The sequence below is a fragment of the Manihot esculenta genome, chromosome 17 (assembly GCF_001659605.2).
Source record: "Manihot esculenta cultivar AM560-2 chromosome 17, M.esculenta_v8, whole genome shotgun sequence".
NCBI classification, from domain to species: domain Eukaryota; kingdom Viridiplantae; phylum Streptophyta; class Magnoliopsida; order Malpighiales; family Euphorbiaceae; genus Manihot; species Manihot esculenta.
The window spans coordinates 23,807,889-23,829,416 of NC_035177.2; the positions used below are offsets into that span (position 1 = coordinate 23,807,889).

General features: G+C 33.4%; 2 protein-coding genes across 4 annotated transcripts; one reads left to right on the forward strand and one right to left on the reverse strand.

Moving 5' to 3' along the window:
- Nucleotides 1-1,450: 1,450 nt before the first annotated feature.
- On the reverse strand, nucleotides 1,451-1,969 carry LOC110604880 (loricrin-like). Its single transcript, XM_021743171.1, has one exon. It carries the CDS (start codon nucleotides 1,967-1,969, stop codon nucleotides 1,451-1,453), a length of 519 nt encoding a protein of 172 aa, XP_021598863.1.
- Nucleotides 1,970-4,629: 2,660 nt separating this feature from the next.
- Nucleotides 4,630-12,787, forward strand: LOC110605345 (putative nuclear RNA export factor SDE5). Of its 3 annotated transcripts, XM_021743848.2 has the most exons (13): nucleotides 4,630-4,887; nucleotides 5,184-5,252; nucleotides 5,704-6,282; nucleotides 6,448-6,473; nucleotides 9,254-9,331; nucleotides 9,922-9,995; nucleotides 10,136-10,383; nucleotides 11,036-11,124; nucleotides 11,446-11,502; nucleotides 11,821-11,888; nucleotides 12,009-12,115; nucleotides 12,202-12,272; nucleotides 12,459-12,787. In XM_021743848.2, the coding sequence occupies exons 3-13, from the start codon at nucleotides 5,721-5,723 to the stop codon at nucleotides 12,570-12,572; spliced, it is 1,494 nt and encodes a 497-aa protein (XP_021599540.1). In that variant the 5' UTR covers nucleotides 4,630-4,887; nucleotides 5,184-5,252; nucleotides 5,704-5,720; the 3' UTR covers nucleotides 12,573-12,787. The 3 variants fall into 3 exon arrangements, with proteins under 3 accessions (XP_021599540.1, XP_021599539.1, XP_021599541.1); XM_021743847.2 differs by lacking the exon at nucleotides 5,184-5,252 and having other exon boundaries at nucleotides 4,631-4,887; XM_021743849.2 differs by lacking the exons at nucleotides 4,630-4,887; nucleotides 5,184-5,252 and having other exon boundaries at nucleotides 5,698-5,754; nucleotides 5,850-6,282.
- Nucleotides 12,788-21,528: the final 8,741 nt, after the last annotated feature.

Below are 21,528 nucleotides of genomic sequence, written 5' to 3' on the forward strand. Positions count from 1 at the left end.
GCCAACTTTGAAATTATGTTATATCACGACGGTAAAAGTTTAAAATATAGTACAAATAAATTTTAATCAATGTCTTATAATTAATATTTTTTTCCCTAAATTTCAACTTTTATTTTTTTTAAATTAGTAATAGTGTGTTACATTGTATTAAAAATTGTAACTTCATTTTTTTTTAAAGAAAATTATTAAAATAAATCTAGTAATATCAATTTATACTTTTCTTCAAAATTAATTTAATAGGACAACGTCAAAATTTATACATTTTATCTATTACTAAAGAAATTAAGATGAAAAATAGTTTAATAAAAAATGCATGCACTTCATAATTTTATTAGTATTTACACGTAAATTGACTTATAGTAAAGCAAGCATCTTCTATTAGAGGAGTATTTTGTAAGACAAAATCGTTTATTTATTTTTATTATATCACTAAAAAATAAAGTAACATTGATATATTTTACATAATAATTTAATAGATGTATATATATTCTAAGAAAATATCTTTTCTTATATAATTTTATTTAAATTATATGTACTTGATTCTTATTTTAATTAAATTACCATGTAAAGTATAAAAGTTTTCCCATGATTTGAGTTAGAATTTAATTAAATCTTCTCAGGTTCGACGTATCCGACTCTCTGTACAAGCAAAAGAATTGAACTTTTTTTACACAAGGATACACATCCTGTAAAAAGAAAGCAAAATTCTAGCGTTAGTTCAAATAAAAATTTAGTTTAAAATCACAATGAGTCTAAGACTAGTGTTTGCACTTTTCTTACCGAAAATCTCGTCTAACCTATTAAACTCAGTCTTGATAGATTGGTTCACCGTTTGAGATTTTTCAAAGAACTTCTCCGAGAATGAGTCTGAGGAATAAACCGAATCGGTTAAGTGAAGGATATCCATAATTTCATTTTTACGATCATAAATTTATACAATTTATAGAATATTGTAGTTTTCTGTAAGATTTGTGGAATTAAGAGTGCTCAAACTCGAATCTACACCTAAAATCTAGTTTATAAATATGAAATGTCTCACGTAGCAAAAGCTGGCATTGAAACTCCAGTAGGCCTTATTAAACTGCACTACACATAGGATGCCTAATTTACTACCAGGTACATGCATAGATTTTACACAGAGGAAAGTAACCATAGCTCTCCTAGACACTAGACAGGATGTGATTTTTGTGGTGATTAACTGTTCTCTGCAGGTGCAATCACTTCTGAGGGTCTGTCGTCTTGATTCTTTTGGACGCCATGACTATAGGGCCAAAACGAATCTACATGACCAAGGTAACCACCAGCTCCTTTACAAGCCCCACGGTATAAGCAATTTATTGGTTTGCAGTGTAGGGGCTGACCAGACGCTCTTAGACCACCCTTGCACCAGAAGGGAAGAGTACCAATCCATGGTACTTTACACCATTAGGGAGGGCTGCTGTCCAAGTATCTACGATAATGGTGTAGGGCTGCTGTCCAAGTATCTACGATATCCCTCACTATAGCTAACGCTCTCATTTGAACAGTTCATTGGTCTGCAAGTAACAGGCGGACCAGAAGGATTTGAATGGGTTGGATATCCGCCTCCTCCTCCATTTTTGGTAGAGTCACAATTGCAACCATTAGGCCGACTCGTCCCACCGTTAAATCCGCCTCCTCCTCCATTTTTGGTAGAGTCACAATTGCAACCATTAGGCCGACTCGTCCCACCGTTAAATCCGCCTCCTCCTCCTCCGCCACCAAAAGTACCTTTTCCATGTCTATCACTACCAATGCGAAGGAAGCCACCTCCTGCTCTGATACCTAGAAAGGGAATACCTTTCCATGTTCCTCCAAGTCCTGCTAGGAAGCCAGGATTGTCAGGTTTAGAACTTTCTTGATCCTTCTGATCACTGAGAATTCTACAAGAACCGAGTTCAAACAGTAGTATTATCAACAAGACTACATAAACCCATTTCAGTGCTGCCATTCTCTGAATGTTTCCCAGACCTTGAATGGCTACTGGTATGAGGTTGATTAATTTATACCAAGAAAGTTACATGGTCTTTGGGAAACATTTTCTTGTTTGAAGGTGAATGGGCATCAATACAGGTGTTGGTTGAGGAAAGATTGCAAGAAAGAAGATGATTTTCTGAAATTCCCTGTTCTTGAAATCTGGTGTCTTGGTACTTGTTGAGCAGAAAATTAATTACGAACTGTCACAGCTTGCTTGATTGAGCTTGTTTAGCATATTCTTATCCATGGGCTGTGACCTGTTCGTCTGTCTCCCATAATAATTGTCATGTAATGAGACTAGGAAGGAAGGGTTAGTGGAGCTTGTGAAAGAAATGGCAAAAAGCTAGAGATTTATGCAATCGTGTGTTCCTAAATTTTGTCGAGAGCTGATCATTAAAATTCATAATGAGGACTTTGTATACATATAAGAATGATATTCGACAAAAAATATATATATTATACTAAAAAAATTATGGCTTTTACAGTTTGTTTAGAAAAATTATGGCTTTTACAGTTTGTTTAGATAGATATAGTGCTAATAAAATTCTGTAAAAGGAGTTCTTTGTTCACAGACGATCTATGATGGTACTTGTCTTGAAATTGATGAGTCTGGAGATCTTGTTGAGGTTTAATCTTAAAAGCCAGCAGTGAGGTGGATTTTTTTAAAAATATTATTAACTTAGATTAATTATTTATTATAAAAATGAACTATAAGTATCATACTTAGGATTCTGTACAGTAGAGTGACATAATAATATCTTTATATAATTTTCTATCTCCTCCTTTCCAAATATGGATGGCAATTTTTTTTGAGGTCCACATGATTTTTGCCTTTCAAATCTGCCTTCTGCATAATTTTGGCTATTTTCACTTGCAAGGTCACAATTTTAAATGTATTTTCAATTTCATTGCTCATCTTCCAAACAAGGAAGATAAAAATATTCCATAATTTCTTTAACTCTCTTCTTCCATTTCCTCACCATTCTCGATCATAATGTGAAGCTTGGTGAATACAATAAAAAAAAATTATATATCTGATCTCCATTGGCCTTTGACAACTCGACTTGAAATCGAACCCTAAATAAAAAAAAACAGATTCAAAATCCATCAGAACTCACAAAGTAGGTCAATTCATCATGCTCGTTTAACCCGCGCTGCAATAGACTGGATTGACCGATGCCCTAAACTCACTTAACAAGAGTTTAGCTCGTTTGATGTGATGAAAAATAGAGGATCAGGTCCAGTTACGCCACGGCTCTACCAGCACGCACGTCGGAGGGAATTAAATGGCCGCCTGATAAAGATAAATAGGAGAACGTCAACCTTACTCACACTTTGTAACCCTACTTTTTCTGAATTTAAGAACACCAATATCATTTATATATTTAAGTATAAATTATAATAACTTAAAATTAATAACTCTATGCAAAATTTATTTTGAATTTACTATTTTTAGAAAATCATGTTAAGAAATTCTTATTCATTTATTTGATATTACAATTTGAAGTTGAATATTATAAGTCCAGAGAAAATTATATAACCACTTAGCTAAAACTCATTGAACAAATTTCAGAGTTTTAGACTCATATTATATTAAAATCTAATGTTTTAATTCATATATGCATTTGGGATTATATATATCCTTATACAATAAGTTTCATTTATTTTATTTACAGTTTTAATCTTTGTAGTTCCACATATTCTAATATTTAAATGCATAAAGTAAATTATTCTTTAAAAATAATATAATAATAATAATTTGACTATATCTTTTATCTAAATAATTAATTTAAAAGTTTTTAAAATTATAAGAATTAGATAATCGACTTTTAAAAATATAATTAGACTTAAATTGTAGTTTATTAAAGAGTGCTTAATTTCTGCTGGCGGGCTCTAGTTAATGTTGTCCCTTGCCTCTCGTCTCTTCAGTCCAAGAGAGTCCTGGTTGATCCTTCATGTCCGTTGTGTCATGCAGCCCCCTGAGAATGTCTTGCATATTCGGATTCAGTGCCCTTTTGCCTCGCCGTTGGGTTGGCCTGCACCTTCTGCATCTTCTTTAAATGAGTGGTTTTCTTTAGCCTTCTCTTCTGTTTCTGTGGAAAATGCCTCTCTTATGCTAATGATCTTATAGGCTTCATGGTAAAACAGGAACAATGTTGTATGGAAGGACAAGGGTCAGACTGCGAGTGGTATGTTCTTCATGACTCTGAATTTTTTGCAGCAATGGAAAGCAGCCAGATGGATGCAAAGTTATGACATTTCAGGAATCCTTTGGGCTGGATTAAAGAGTGTGGATGGGATTGAGTCCTTTTCGAATTGGATGCTCAGATAAGTGTGATGTGTGATGTCAGTTAATTATGCTTTGTTGGATGATTTATTATCTTTTAACCTTTTAGTTCATGACGGTAATCTGCTTTTATTTAGTTATGACGAAACAAAGTGTGTTTTTGTTCATAAATCTGTGAATGATGTCCTTATGTTCTAACAATATAGACTCATTCTGAAACTGTCTAACAAATAAAAATAGAACCATTCCAGAAATTCATTAAAAAAAAGGAAAATGAAAGGCCCTGGAGTTTTTTTTATTTATTTTCCTTTTGGGAATAAATTAATTGTTACAAATTGGGAATGAATCAATCAACAACTTAGCGAAGGAGGCAAGGTTTCTACTTTGCACTTTATCCCCACGCGCCGAAAACGCGGTGGGTGTCCAACACTCGACAAGGAGCTTATGGAGGAAGCAGGGAGCTATCCTGCATATTATTATATATCAAATCACAAAGAAGACGTATTAAGAAGGGAATCAAATCCTTCTGTTGCAGAGTAGGCAATTGAGCGCCAAAAGGAATTCCTTTTTTCCCCCACTTTCATTGCTCATTTCCACCTTGCAAGGTAATAGATAGCGCTTCCAATCTCTCCTCAACTGATTGCGGTACTTCGATTCTGATTTTGATTGATGGGTTCTTTCAATTTCTCTTCTCTTTTTGAATTGGTTACACTTAAAACGCATTTTGTATGCTCTTCTTTCTTGAATGAAAGGTTAATTTTGTTATTACCTGTTGATTTCTTTCTCATAGTTGATGAATGTGGCTTTTAGCGCTCGATTATAGTTGTGATAGTGGAATGTCATAGGTGCTGGTTAGATTAAATGCCACCCATTCATTATAAGCCAATTGTCTGGTTTGCAGGTGGCTAAAACTCTTGCCTTTTCAAGCAGCTGTTTGATTGAGGATTCACATAATAGTTTCATTGTTTAGGTGAACACGTTTCACTTGGTGCAGTTGGCTGCTTCTCTTTTCTTTTTTTTCCTTTTGGTTTTTCTGTTATTAAGGACATTGTTTGTTGTGGGTTTTTTTGTGAATGGTTGAATTGGAAATTAATGATAGCCTCGGAAATAGTTTCATCTTTTTATTGCTTTGCATAGTTTCAGCAATTTTACTCCTTTTAGCTAGCAAATTGCATTTGAATGTTTGCGTTGGACATGTCTTGCTCTGCATCTCTATGAATCTGCCTTTGCATCTAGCAAATAATGTGCTCTGGCCTTTTCTCTCATCATTTCTTTGCAATGTTTTGGTTATGTTGTTACACTGCTTCTTTAGCAAACTTTTGTTAATTATACATTGTGTTCATCCTTCTAATGTCAAGTCCTGATTTGCATATTAAACCCACTCTTTTCTTTTCTTTTTCTTTTCTTTTTTTAATTTTCAGTGTCAAAATATATTTAAATGGAAGCATCTATGTTGAACACACAATACGATGGTAAGGATGGAAAGGCATTAAAAGCTTTGTTTGAGGCATTTGGCCCTTTGTTTTCTCCTCAAGATATAGCTTCTGCTTATTATAAGGCGGACCAGAATGCAGATTTGGCTGGTTTAATCCTGTATGACAAGCAGGAAAGCACCTTTACCTCTTCTGTTACCAATGGTGGTGCAAGAACTGTAGAATCTTCCAAATCATCCTATGATACACTTTCTAAGAGATCATGTTATGCAAATGGAAAGTTCAGAGCTTCAAAGCAAAAATGGCGTCCAGTTTCAGGAGGCACTATTTCAAGCATTCTTGGAAAAGAATATACTAAGTCCATGCCACTAGCCAACAGTTACTGTATGGGAAAGAAACCAATGAAACTGGATGCAAAGGAATTGCCAATGTCTGAAATATGGGGAGAGGAAACTAAAGTGAACCCATCAAAGAATGATCATATGTATAAGGATATAGAAAATTTTCTTTTCAGAATGCTAGGAGACGGCTTTCAGCTGGAAAGAGATGATATTCGAGGAGTTCTTGGTATATCATGCTTTATATCTTTGCTATTCTTTTACTTTGAGAAAGATTGTGGGGAAGGAGATTGATATGTTAACTGATGTTTTGATTTTGCATTATATCATGTTGCTGTGAGCAAATCAATTATTTAGTAAGGCTGCTGATCAGGTTTTAATATTGAATATGCAGATAAATGTGGATATGACATGCAAAAGGTATGTGTAGTGTACTTTTTTGGCTATAAATGCCCATTACTTTTCCAATCGTATCATTAGTTTATCAAAGTAAAATCTTACCTATACACATTGCCATTCAAGTTGATGATACTCATACATGCCCCATATGCTATTAGTTAATATTTTCTTCTATCATGAGATTAGAAATAAGCCACTATTGTTGTTGATTTTTAATGATTAAGCCTTATAGATTAGTTAACTGAAAAGACTAAGGGGCATGTTTGACATTACTGATAGATATGCCATTGAGAAAAACATTTTTTTTTTCCACATCTATTAGTTAGAGAGTATTAGAAAGTAATGTAAAATTAAATTTGATAAGTTTTAATTATAAGAATACTTAAAATAACATAGTTGTTTCCTAACTGTTTTTCTCAACATCTATGTAGTGGTGCTTGCTTCCTGACAAGCAGTTTTGATCCTTAAAGCACAATGTCAAATGGGCCCTGAAAAGCTTCAATAGATGAAGGCCTTGATAAAAGAGGGTTGAACCACCAACTTAAAACCTGAAGTGTTAATGTCATAAAATATGTGATTACATCTCATCATTTGAGAATACCCTCAAAATTTTTGTCCTTTATCACTTTTGAATGCCTTGTCTTTTTCCCCCATTGTCTCCTAAAAGTCTGTCCCTTGTTGGTGCTCTACTCTATAGCAGTGGTCGGGGCCGCATTCCCGGTCATGGTTACAGATAATAGAAATAGACCTGTAATGGCCATAACATTATGGTAATGGCCTGTCACTATACTAATTTTTTTGAAAAATTTGCAAAGTTTATAGAATGAAATATTCAAATATTCAATTAAAATTGAGATATCCAAGTCCAACTAAATAATAAGTATAAATATATCAAATAAAAAACTAAAATAATCAATGTAGAACCAAAATAACTATGTATATAGTAAAGAATTAACTATTTAATTTTTAAGAATTAAATAACAAAGGTAAGAACCTAAGTATTTAATTAAAACATTAGGTTTTAAACTATTTAATTTATGAAAATTAGTTTCAATAGTTGATTACTTATTTTTCTTGAATTTTATGTTGCGAAAACTTAAACTTATATTTAGCAAATATTATTAAAGCCTAAAACTTTTTTGATATCATTTTCTATTTGTTTATGTATTTACCTAAAAATGATTCAAAAAAGTTAAAAATTAGAAAAAAAAAGAAGAATAACTCACACTTGGCTCTCCTTTACTTCAAAAACCACTTTGTCTATTTGATGATTTGTTCTCTTGAGGTCAAAATGTGTAGAGAAATTAAGAATTTCAATTGAGTTGATTGTAAAAAAATTGAGAGGGTTGTGAGAAAATGGCTTAGTTGCCTAGAAAGGAAATGAAGAGGAGTTGAAACAAATAAGTTAGATAATTTTCTGCCCTAAGCAGAGGTCTCCTTTGCTGCCTTTGATGTGAAAAATATTTAGAAAAGCCAAAAATGAGTTGGAAAAATAACGGCCATTACACCTTTGAATAACGGTTGGTAATGGCTGTTACAGCCTCTACAGGTGCATTTTTAAAAATCCTTTAAATAGCGGCAGTGATGGTAGTGGCAAGCTAAAATTCCTCTAAATAACAGTCGTTATGGAATGTAATGGCCGTTATTTAAATCATGCTCTATTGCGGTCACATGTATGGCTAATATTAAAGGAAATACATATGGAAATATAACTTAGGAAACAGAACAGCATAGTTTTTTTTTCCTCCATCCTATTGTATCGGCGTGCTTGCAGCCTTATGAATCAACTACTTGATTGTTTTCATCATATTCATTAGAAATCAGGGGATGTCCTTACTAGGTTGCCTCCTTTAATTACTTGATTCTTATCTTCTATCGTCTTCTTTGTGATAGCAAGTTGATTCTCAAAACAGGCCTGGAGTTGTAGGTTCAGGAAATTCAATTGTGAATTATTCACCTCTCTCTGTCTATCTGTCTCCTCTCCCCCCCAGCCCCCCACTGTAGTGTACAGTCTATTTTACACTTGATTAGGCAATATTGACATCTCATCTTCTATTTCCTTAAATCTGGTTGATCATTGTTTGGTATTACTTTGTTTGTGTTTTTAATGTTGATTAATGCTTATGCATTTGGTCATTTCAGATTCTACAGGGATTTTTGAAGTACATTCGCTGTTTGGTAGATTGTTTAATGCTATTTCCTTTTTCGTCCTTGCAATTTGTGCAACCCTTATATCAAATCCTTGAAATAATCAAACAATCTAGCACTATTAAATTTTCATTTCAGTAAAAGGAATTAAGCGCACATTTTGAATTAGGTTTACTTCTTCAATCAGTAGGGAGTTCATCTATGTATCAAATCATATGCTAGAATAGGATTTTGCATTTAAGATGACAGAATTTAAGAAAATATTAAAATTGACTGAAATACAAAGGAATTAAATAAATGTTTCTGACATCTATTCCTTTGTGTGGCACTCACAAACCTAAAATATGGTCATATTTTATTCTAGAAAACTTAGGTGTTCATTATCTATAAAAAAGAACTAAAATAAAAGAGCATCAAGGTCAATAATTCCGTTTGATCTGTTCATTTCCTTGTTTTTCGTATTTATTTTTCGAAGTGATTTTTATGCTTTATACTGAGAGAATGCAGCAAATTCTTGATCCTTGTTGATGAACATGGGCATAACTATTGCGGTTAATATATTTAAAGAGAATTCATGTCGATATTGCATAGTTTAACCATTGAAAATTTCATTGTGCTCTAAACTTTTTCTTTTGTCTTTTTCAAACTTTCAGAGTATGGAGAAACTGTTAGATGTTTCTGCAGTTACTTCGGACGAAGAGAGCAAGTGCCGTGGTAAATCCACTGGAAAGGTCAGTATGACTGCAAAATTTGAGAATGCAACTTGTTGGTTATATCATGATGAAAGGGCTGTTGATCCTCTTAACTAACTGAATTCAAAGGAAAGGACAGTTTAATTTGTATTTAGTTGTGTAAGCATCAATTGGTATTATTTTAGATAATATATAGGGTACAAAATTACACATCTCTGAAATTATGGATGTTTGAGAAATGCATGGAACGAATAGTTTCTTGTCTTGCTTTCTTTGAATATCTGGGAATGGATTTTGAGAATGTTTATATGCTATATTTATACTTGTTCAGTTTGAACAATTTTAATTTTTCACATTCTGGTTCTTTTAAGTTTTTGTTTAATGTAGAATGAGGGGAAAAAAGACCTTGTAATTTCTCTTCTTAAGCTCACAAGCTTCTTCTGCCTTAACTGCATTTACACATTTTACATAGTAACTTAATTGAGGTATCAATGTCTCAAATTTGCAACAACGTTCATATCCTTCTTATGCAACAGTAACTTTATGTTGAACAGTAGTTTGTCTTCCTATCTACCTATGTTAAGCTGCTTGATTAATGCTTATTTTCTTATTAAACATTCTTTCTGCAGATTTTTGATTTGCATTCAAATTCTGAAGAGCACTCATATCAAAACAAAGTACCGCTGGTGAATTCCCTTAGGGGGTATGTTACCTGTACATTTCTATTTATATTTTTCTTACAAAGGGGGATACATAGAATTCATTTATGATTTTCTTTTTTTCAGTTTAATGATGCTCTCTCTCTTTCTCTACCTCTCTTTTCTCATACTTGTATTCATTCAGTGATGCAAATGGAATTTCAAATATAAATTATGGAGGACTGCCTGAACAAGAGAGGAGAAATGATCTTGAGAAGGAAGTTTTGGTTGCATTGTTTAATGGTGATGATAGACCTCAACAATCATCTAGAAAGGCATCACAGGCAGCCAGGAGGGCTAAGGTATTAGGAGAACTGGCGGTTGAACTTCCAGGAGATTTTACCTTTGAACACAAGACTGTTTCTGTTGGTTCAAAGCAAGATAAATGCAATGGTATTTACTTCCTTGAACTTTTGAGTGAAGCATCATTCACCAAGTATTTTATATAAAATTTTGATGCAGGCATGCAGCCGGCAATAAACTCTGGAAAAAACAAGTTCCAATAAATTTAGAATTATGTAAATAAGCTCTTGGACTAGTATTCTGCTGCTTTAGAGGTCACAATTTAATTCTTAACCTTGTTGAAGCAGTCCAAATTTACTTCTAGTTTCTTACTCTTTAGTATTATATTTTTCAGAGGTTTAATTAGCAAAAAGTAATGTGTGGTGTTTTCTTTGGATTGTGTTTGGAATCTCCTTTTCTGGTCCAATTTTGCAATCTAACTTTGATATGATTTTAGGTCTGAACTCTATTATGGAACCTTAAAGATGACAGTGCTAAACCTGAATTGAAAAAGCTAATAAAACCTGTTCTTTTATCTGTTATTTTACTTCCTAATAATACTCATTTGCAAACCCTAGTATTCATATTGTATTCCTACTCTTGTGAGCTTTCAAACCTACCCAAAACCAGTTCTAAATATCCCAACTTGCTGGATGTCTTGTATCAACCCTGTTGAAGGTATGCACACTTCAGAAATATGGGGCATGATGTCCTTTTAACAGAATCTCATTGGTTGTCATCCTGAGTCATTTGTCAATTGCAGATGAAGATGAAGATGAAGAGGATAATTACCAGCAGCTTCGTAGAGCTGTGAAGGAGTACCGAGTCACAATGAAGGAATATTATAAAGCTGTATGTTTCTAGTCCCAATTTCATCTCCTTAATTATCATTGTAGGCTTATACAGATATTAAAGCCTTTTGTTTTTGTTTTCTGATAATTTTTGTTTCTAATATTTAATAAAATAGATTGTTAGTTTGGTGCAAAAACTGTAACATACATTTACAATCTTACTAACTGAGAAAATTTATCTCCACATGAATATACAATCATAGAGAGCTAAGGGCCTGCTGTGCTTAGTTGCACACACTTGTTTATACGTGTATAATTTGCATATTACTAACTTTAATACATGAAGCATAAAGAGAAAATAAGCATGCTTGTTTCTTGTCAGGCTGCTGACGCATTTGCTAAGGGAGACCATGATCGATTTAACAAACTTATGGATGAGGTAATGCTTCTGACTGTAGTATAATGGTAGTAATAATTTCTTCTTCTGATAATTATTCAGTATATTTTTTTTCTGTGACATAGTCTCAGGCACTCAAAATATGAGGTTTACTTATTTTTCTCAGTTGGTCAGTTGGGTGAAACAGAAGATAGAAACCAAATTGTGCAAGGTTCAAAGAGTATAAATAGCAAAAATGGAAATGACTCCAAATGGAAGCATTGCATGATTGAACTTTAAGCTATTAATCTTAGAAGGATCCATGTTTTAAAGATTCTTTTTGGATGGTCCAATGTTATTAGCATGTCATTGGTGTTGCAGGGACAACTTTTTAATGAAAAGGCTCGCAAGGCAGATGAAGAATCCAGCAAGAAGATTTTTGAAACCAAGTTAGTGAATGTCTTCTCCAGTCTTTGCATCTAATCAGAGTGCTCTTTTGTTCTCTTTCCCTTTCATTGTACTCTTACTTTCTCCTTTCTTAAATTTGTTATCTTTCTTTGTTTATTCAGAAATGTAGATACAAAAGATGAATTACCACTTGACCTGCATGACCATGATGCCAAGGAGGCAATGCGTCTTTTGAAGCGTCATCTTTCGACACTTTCAGGCATCCCATGTATGACAAAATTTCCTTGTTCTTTCATTTCGCTTATAGATCATGTTAAATAACAAGAAATGATCACAAGTCTCCTTTTGCATCAGCAATTAAGTACCTGAAGGTCATCATTGAGACAGATGAGGAAGATACCTCAAAAGGGGCTCGCAGGAGATTGGTAAGTTCACCTAATTTGTTGAACCTTGCCTCTTCTGCTAAGAATTCAATGGGACTGATAGTGCAAATACTATTTTCAGCTCGTTTGCAAGGATTAATTTTTCAGTTCGATAGAATGAAAGAGTTTCGAGGTTTCTTTTGATGTCAATTATAGGGTTACATTGACTTGAAATTTTCTTTTGCATAGGTAATGAAGCTGTTGGAGAAGGAATTAATTAAGTGGGAAGAAGGAGAAAATGCTGGGACAATACTAATTCGTTTGGATGAAATCAACCGAAAATCTTTGAGTTTTGCTAAATGATAAGTGTATGCAGCCTGCTTGATTGATCATTTTCAACAAATTGCAATTTACTATTATGATAAGAAATTTCCACATTGAGATACATTTTCATTTTTTTTTTTCTGTTTATTTATAAGCTCCAACTGGGAAATCACTTGTAAATTTGAGCTTCATTCTCGTGTTGCCTCAAAACTCCAGAATAGCAATAGATGAAGTCGGGCATGGTTTGGTTTAAATTTGTCACTTCATATATGTATTTTTTTCATTGTGAAAATGACTTTTTCATTTACTTCTTAATTATCAATTATTATTATTATTATTATTCATAATATGCCTTAACGATGAAATGTTTTAGCAATAGAAACAGATAATTACCAGTTAGTGATACAGGTGTAAACTCTTTTTTTTTTTTTTTCTTTTTTGAGGGAATGAAAAACAAAGCATTTTTGCTGAGGAAGACATAAGAGCTACGGGTGTCACTTAACAATTTTTGTTTTTGTAGAATTTTTCCAAGCCCCCTAATGCAGCCTCTTTATTTTGCCGTTGTGGCTTCCCATGTGTTGAGCAACGCAATCCAGCAGCTTGATTTCTAGTGCTTTGAATTCAGCTAACTGCATTTGCAGTTCCAAATTCTCTCTTTTAAGGTTATTATTCTCCTCTAAAAGTGCCAAAAGATTATCATTTTCCTCTACAGAAGTTGCTGCATTATCTTCATTTGCAGCCTTTAGATATGCTGGAAAGTTACTGGGTTCGCATTTCTTCCGAGTGATCTCCACTAGCATGTCCCTGCTACCTTTCTGGAATTTCTCATGCTTGAACTCCCATTTCTTGGAGGATGTTTTCTTGAATCCCTATCTTGCATTTTTTGAATAGTAGTCAGATTCACCATTAAAATGTCACAATATGTATGCAAGTGCAAAGTTTTTAGGGTTTTTAGAACACAAATATCCTCAATCCATTAGTTTAGAATTAAATATTGTTCAGAATAAATCGGTCTATTAAAAAATAAAATATTTTTATCGAGTATTTACTCCATCTGTGAGAATGAAGAGAACCCTTGAAAAAAAATATTCAATGACTCGTTCAATACTCATAAAATTTATTTCTCATCTATCAATTTAAATCTAAAATAAATGAGTATTTGTTTCTCGTCTATCAACCTAAATCTAAAATATTTTTTACCCACGGTCTAATATATAGAAAGTGTTATAGTAAAAAAGCACGTAATGGAATCTGGTTAATGTATTGGCTTATTTAAATTTAAAGGTCCATTTGAATTTTAATTCAAATTCATCTCAATGAAAAAATGGTAACTTCAAGCTTGATCAATGTCTCTAAGAAGTCATGTTTTGCTTCTGATACGGCAAATCAATCGAGTAAAAGCATTGATGGACGAAAATCATAAAAATCCATCAATTAGCATAAGTGTGCTTAAGGATCGATTGATTAATGTTCATTTAGTGATTATTAATTATGAAACTCAGACTAAGTCTAGTTTGGTGAATAGGCTTGTGTGCTTCTTTAACAAAAACATCACAGATTTTAAGTCTAATGTTTCACATTTATATTTTGACCAACTAAAATAACTTCTTGTTTATTGTGACTTCAAATATGTAAGTACCACATGTATACCATAGTTATTATGATTTAATTTCAATGAGGTTTGAGAAAAAAATTTCATTAAAATGAATAATTTTTATCTAAATCGAATTTATATAGATTTGTAGTATAAATAGTAGGAATTAATTTCTCCGACACAAAGATAATAAGAGATAAAAGTGTTAAGAGGTTATAGTTGTTATAAGAAAAGTATTAAAGTCATGCAAGGCGAGATGATATATTTGTATTAGAGTAAAACATTTGACTTTGTAAAATTGTCTGACAGAAATTTTTTTTTTTAAAAAAAGGGTGTTCGAATCAAATAAAATTTATATGGTTTAGCTAAGAAACAAAGATATGAACATTATATTAGAACTTATACTCTGGAGTCATTCTCTTAAGGTTAGTTAGCTGGAGCGAGAAGTTACTCCGTTGAGATTACAGGCAGTCAATTTGGACACGAGACGAAGAAGGAGTGAAAAGAAGGGGCGAAATGACCACCACCAGTATTGAAGGGGAGAAAGGTTAGGGCCCACAATTGTATTAGGGCTTCATTGGCCCATAGTACGCCCAAACTTAAACCCAAAACATACTAAAGTTGGACATGGGCATGACTACTCGCAGAAACAATAACAAAATCATTAACATAATTAATAATTTAATTTAATAATTTAATTTAATAAAAAAAGGTAAAATAAAATTGTGAATTGGATCTAAATTCAGTCTGCCACCATAATAAAAGAGAGATATGATGCCTCTCACCGAATAACGGAACGGAATATGAATTTAGTAACAGCAAAATTATCGTATTGAGTATTTTACATCACACGGTTAATGGAGTAGTATTGAGTATTTTACATCAGACAATTAATGGAGTAGGAATGTGATGGTAAGCCATTTTTCTAAAAATCATTAAAGCATACATCAAATTTTGACATCTCAGAAATAAGGTGGGTGTCAATCCAGCATTATGTAAGTAAAATGCTCCTCTTTGTAATAAATGTTCACTACATCTAACTCTCCCGCCTCTTACCCTGTGGAAACAAGAACCACTTTGCTAAACAACCATAGTTTTTATAGCAGCTAGTTACCATTTGCCCACCTCTTCTCATATATTTATTTTTATTTTTCTATTTATATGTATATGTAGATACTGTGAATGTCTATGCATGGAGATTATGGTCGCAAGAAACTCATTATTATGGAATCAGGTGCAAAATTCAGCAGCTCACCTTGTGGAAGATGTCATGCATCATATCTTGGATTGGGAATGTGCTCAACGTGCTGGTGCTTTGCATGGAAATACAACTGCTACTTTATATTAGGGCAGAATCTTGTTTTATTCCTCAAATTCTGCTCGTGATTTTGAAGGCATTCCTCTCCAAATTCGTGCGTCATCTTTAAGTTTGGATAATTTTAGTTGGTTTTGTCAAGTTGATGGGGTTTTGTTTCAACCTCAAGATTTTATTGGCTATGGTTTCAATGTGGAAAACTCTAAGGGTATATTTCAACATGGTGTTTCTGATTTCTCGAAAGGTAATGGTATGCCGGTAATTGTTAAACCTTTAGCTGCTTTCCATCACTGTTTACTTTTTGCGATGGAATTTTTTCCTTTTAATGACTGTATTTTTATGGACTGTTTGCAAATGGTTCAAACTCTTTAGTCTCCACATTTAGACATTTCTGAACTTGATTTGATTTTGAATGATTGTAAATCTTTATTAGACTCTAGAACTGATATTTCTGTTAGATGAGTTCATCGTCATACCACTTTAACTGTTCATACATTGGTTAAATAATCTATTAGGTACAACCGTCTCTCTGTTTGAGATAATATATCTCTTTATTTGATGGAATTTTATTAATACAAGTAATAATTTTGCTTTAAAAAAATGTAGATACTGTGAATACTTATTGTGTTTAAGGAGAAGATGAATTCTTCCCCAAATACATACAATAAATATGAATTATATGCATTTATATAAAAGTGATGCATTTAGAATTCTACCTTCAAAGTTGAGTCTTTTTGCCCATTTATAACTACCTCTGTCCTTTTCTATTTCTGTTATTTTATACTGTATTTTTATCAAACCCACAAAATCCTTTTTTTTTAACCTTTAGTATTTCGTAGATGCATTGTTAAAATTAATTATTTACTTGATATTTTAAAATTATCTGGTAAGAATATTTATTAAATCAAAACATTTTCAATATTAGTTCATTTATTTTAATTTAAAAAAAAGTATTTATATCATTTATTTCAACTACAAATATTATTATTTTTAGTTTATGATATAGCATAACAATCGCTTAAGCTAAATTATGAGCTGTCACCATAAAACAGGAACATGTAGCAAGAGTCTAATAAACCGATACGTAGTCCTACTCGTAGAGAGAAAGATCTGAACACCATGACATCCGGTCTTTGTCAAGACTTGCGCTCTCCTAAATAGGTTGACTCTTCATATAAAGTTACCGTTAGCAGGTACAATCCAGCAGATTCTCATTACGCCTGTAATCACGAAATCCCTGATCAATTATCCGGTAGGATCCCCTATCAATTAGTCGGTACCAGCCGAATTTTCAAAAAATGTTATAATTAACTTGATCTTCTTACAATATAAAAACTAATGATAATAAAAACTAAGATACACAATTTTTACATAACTACTCTTGAGATCAAAGCATTACAATACGCTCGCCCTTTTTTTCAATTTACTGACTTGAGCGTCGGAGTGGTTGCCATAGGCGCCAACCACCTCACATTCTCTTTCTTGCAGATTGACCAATCACAGCATACCTTCGTTTCAGCCATATTATTTGATTTCATTGCCGGAAAATCTATTGAATTCTCTTTGTTCATTTGGATTAAAATTAGTTTCTTATCTCCTTTCTCTTAAAAAAGATTTTTTTTTTATCTATCATGAAATGGTCGACAATTCACGAGCTACTGCTAAGATTGATATCAATGAGGATGTTATCATTTCTTCCTCTCCTGGCAATGGACAAAACATACCCTCTATGGTCAACGAATTAAATCTCAACTATCAGAACAATAAGAAAATACTTCAATACATTAAAAAGTTGCAGACCACTCTCGAGCAAAACAAAGCTCGAAAGAGGCATCATTCATGGCTACCAGGGGGAAGGAAGCCTCTGAGGATACTCTAAGGACTTGGACAAAGCCGATCCAAATGCGGTCCAAAGGGAATGCCAAGTTCGAGGAAGACGTCGACTAAAAACTAATACGAACTGTTCAAAGGTACCAGAAGGAGCAAGAGGAGGACTATGGCCTGGACAATGTCTTACCCTTATCAGAAGAGATCTTAGTAGAAACTTTTCTAACCAAGTTCAAGCTACCAAGTTTGGACAAATATGATGGAACAACAGATCCCAAAAGTTACCTGGTGAACTTTAGGACCTTCAGGATGTCAACGATTTTGTGTTGTGTCAAGTGTTTTTGTCAACACTCACATGTTTAGCTCAAAATGGTATCAACATTTGAGCTCAGTTTAATTCAGAACTTTATGCAATTTGCTATGTTATTTAAATTCAGATTTATTATTTATATACCTTCTAAAAAAAAAGCTTTTCTCTAACTTGTGGAAGATCCACCAAGGAGATGGCAAGTCTTTAAGGAGTTTTATCTCGTGGTTTAATGCAGAAGCAATACAGGTGGAGGAATTAAATCATGAGATAGCATGTGAAGCATTAAAAAGAGAACACGCAATGTCAAGTTCATAGATTCCCTAATCAAGAACTCAGCTGCTACGTACCAACAACTAATTGACAAAGCCCATAAGTACATCAGGTTGGATGACAAAGTCCAAACATTGAGAAAGGATAAAATGACGAGTAAAAAGCAAAATCAAAATCAAAAGTCAGAGATGGGAGGATATAAAAGAGACCACAGAATTTACCCAATCTCTAGAAGGAAGGATGGCCAAAGTAAGTATAAAGATTATACTCCATTGAATGACTCACGAAAATATATTTTAATGTGGATCAGGAAAATACTATCAGAATAATAAGAAAATACTCCAATACATTAAAAGGTTGCAGGCCACTCTTGAGCAAAACAAAGCTCGAAAGAGGCATCATTCATGGCTACTAGGGGGAAGGAAGCCTCTGTGGATACTCTAAGGACTTGGACAGAGCCGATCCAAACGCAGTCCAAAGGAAAGGCCAAGTTTGAGGAAGACGTTGACTGAAAGCTGGTATGGACTGTTCAAAGGTACCAGAAGGAGCAAGAGGAGAACTATGGCCTGGACAATGTCTCACCCCTATCAAAAGAGATCTTAGTAGAAACTTTTTCAACCAAGTTCAAGCTGCCAAGCTTGGAAAAATATGATGGAACAACAGATCCCAGAAGTCACCTGGCGAACTTTAGGACCTTCAAGATATCAACGACTATGTGTTGTGTCAAGTGTTTTCGTCAACACTCACATGTTTAGCTCAAAATGGTATCAACATTTGAGCTCAGTTTAATTCAGAACTTTATGCAATTTGCTATGTTATTTAAATCCAGATCTATTATTTGTATACCTTCTAAAAAATAGTTTTCCTTTAACTTGTGGAAGATCCACCAAGGAGAGGGTAAGTCTTTAAGGAGCTTTATCTCATGGTTTAATGCAGAAGCAATACAGGTGGAGGAATTAAATCATGAGATAGTATGTGAAGCATTAAAGAAAGGAACACGCACTATAAAGTTCATAGATTCCCTAATCAAGAACCTAGTCGCTACGTACCAACAGCTAATAGACAAAGCCCATAAGTATATCAGGTTGGAAGACGAAGTCCAAACATTGAGAGAGGATAAAATGACGAGTAAAAAGCAAAATCAAAATCAAAAGTCAGATATGTGAAGATATAAAAGAGACCACAAAATTTATCCAATCTTTAGAAGGAAGGATGACCAAAGTAAGTATAAACCTTGAGAAGGCTGGAAGGCAAGATAGGAAGAATAACAAGGAAGTCAGATGGCCTTCCAAACTCAACCTTGAGAAGGCTGGAAGGCAAGATAGGACCAAGAACTGTCATTTTCACAAAGATCACGAATATACAAAGAGGAGTGCCGGCAGCTGAAAGACGATATAAGATATTAATAAGGGACAACATACTTCAAAAGTTTGCTATAAAAGACAAAGAATAAAAAAGGTCAGGACTTGAGGTAAGAACACCAGTCAATTTTGATGAAAATAAACCCGTAAGAGTTATTCACGTGATTGCAAGAGGAATGAGTGGAAATAAAGGTCTATAAAAATAGAATTTCATAGATATTCATCTCTGGAGTCAAACTCTAAATTTTGAAATTGGTCAAGTTAGATGATCGAATCTTTTAGTTATTCTTGAAAGTATGCTTGTAATTTATGAAAATGTTATCAATAAAACTATGATGTATTTTTCAATTTTTTTATGCATAAATCAGAAATGTTGGATGGACGAAAGCGCGCAGACAAGAACAATGCCAAAAGGTGGAAATCTGCCAGGCATTTCTTCGGGTGTTAGTCCCGATTAACTAAGACATTTTATGTCGATGCCACAAGATGAGTATTCGCCAAGCAAGCCACAAGGTGAAAATCCGCCAGGCACATATCTAGGTATTAGTCTCGCTCAACTAAAGCATTTTATGCTGATGCCAAAAGACAGGTATCCGCCAAGTGAGCCACAAGGCGGGAATCTGCTAGACACATATTCAGGTGTTAGTCTCGATTAACTAAGGCATTTTATGCCGACGCCACAAGGCGGGTATTCGCCAGGTGAGCCACAAGGCGAAAATCCATCAGGCACATGTCCGAGTATTATCTCGATTAACTAAGGCATTTTATGCCAACGCCATAAGGTGGGTATTCACAGGCAATCCATAAGGTGAGAAGCTGCCAGGGACATATTTGGGTGTTAGTCTCGATTAACTAAGACATTTTATGTCGATGCCACGAAAATTCGCCAGACACATGTCCAGGTATTAATTCTGATTAACTAAGGCATTTTATGCTGACACTACAAGGTAAGTATCTGCCAGGCGAGTCATAAGGTGGAAAACCGCCAGGCATATATTTGGGTGTTTGTCCCGATTAACTAAGTCATTTTATGCTGACATCATAATGCGGGTATCCGCTAGGCTAGCCACAAGGTGGAAATTCATTAGGTACATGTCTGAATATTAGTTTCGATTAACTAAGGCATCTTATATTGATGTCACAAGGCAAGTATCCGCTAGACAAGCCACAAAGCGAAATTCCACCAGGCAGATGGTCGAGTGTTAGTCCCGATTAAATAAGGCATTTTATGCTGACGCCACAAAGCGGGTATCCGCTAGACGAGCCATAAGGCAGGAATCTGCCAGGTAGATGTCCGAGTATTAGTCTCGATTAATTAAGGTATTTCATGCTAATGCCACAGGGCGAAAATCTGCCAGACTCAATGATCATATATTAGTCTTGTTAACTAAGGCATTCTATGCCAAGCCACAAGGCGGACATCCACCAGACTCAACGATCGGGTGTTAGTCCATATAAAAATTTTTAAGGTAGTTGCCTAAGCCACAAGGTGGATATTCGCCAAACTCAATGACCCATCATTAATCTCATATAAAAATTTATAAGGCATTTGCTCATGCCACAAGGCGGGCATCCACCAGGTACATGTTCAGGTGTTAATACCAATTCACAAAAAGTCTAAAGCATTTTATGCCCAAGTCACAAGGTGAAAATCAACCAGACACATATCCGGATGTTAATCCTGATTAACTAAGTCATTTTATGCCGACGCTACAAGATGGGTATTTGCCAGACTCAATGACCGAATTTTAACTCCACTTAGTAATTTACTAAATTGCATTTTCTTATTTCAACTTTATTAAATTTACTAATTTATTATTTAATTTTATTACCCTTCTATTTATGTTATGAATATCATTATTCTATATTTTAAGCTCTATTTATTTTACATAAAATATTTTTTTAAAAAATATTTACTATATTTTTTAATATTTAAAGTACTAAAAAAATTGAAGTGTTGATATTTTTTTTTTTTAAAGTTGTTATGAGGAAAAGTGTTGATAATTAGTTTCGCGATTCATTTGTTATGATATTAACTATATATTATTATTTTATATTTGCATGTAAAATGATGATTAAATATAAATGAATTTATTTTATCTTATTAATTATCATTTAAAATTAAATTGTATGTATCACTTTTTTATTTAAATATGTGAATTTTTTTCTCAAAAAAGTGGCATCACATATACATGTTATATCATATTTATTTATTTTTGTCTAAAAAAACTTCAAAAAAATGTGAATAATTATTTTTAATTTAATAAATAAAATAAATAAATTACAATGTACAAAATTTAATATGTAAACAATATTAT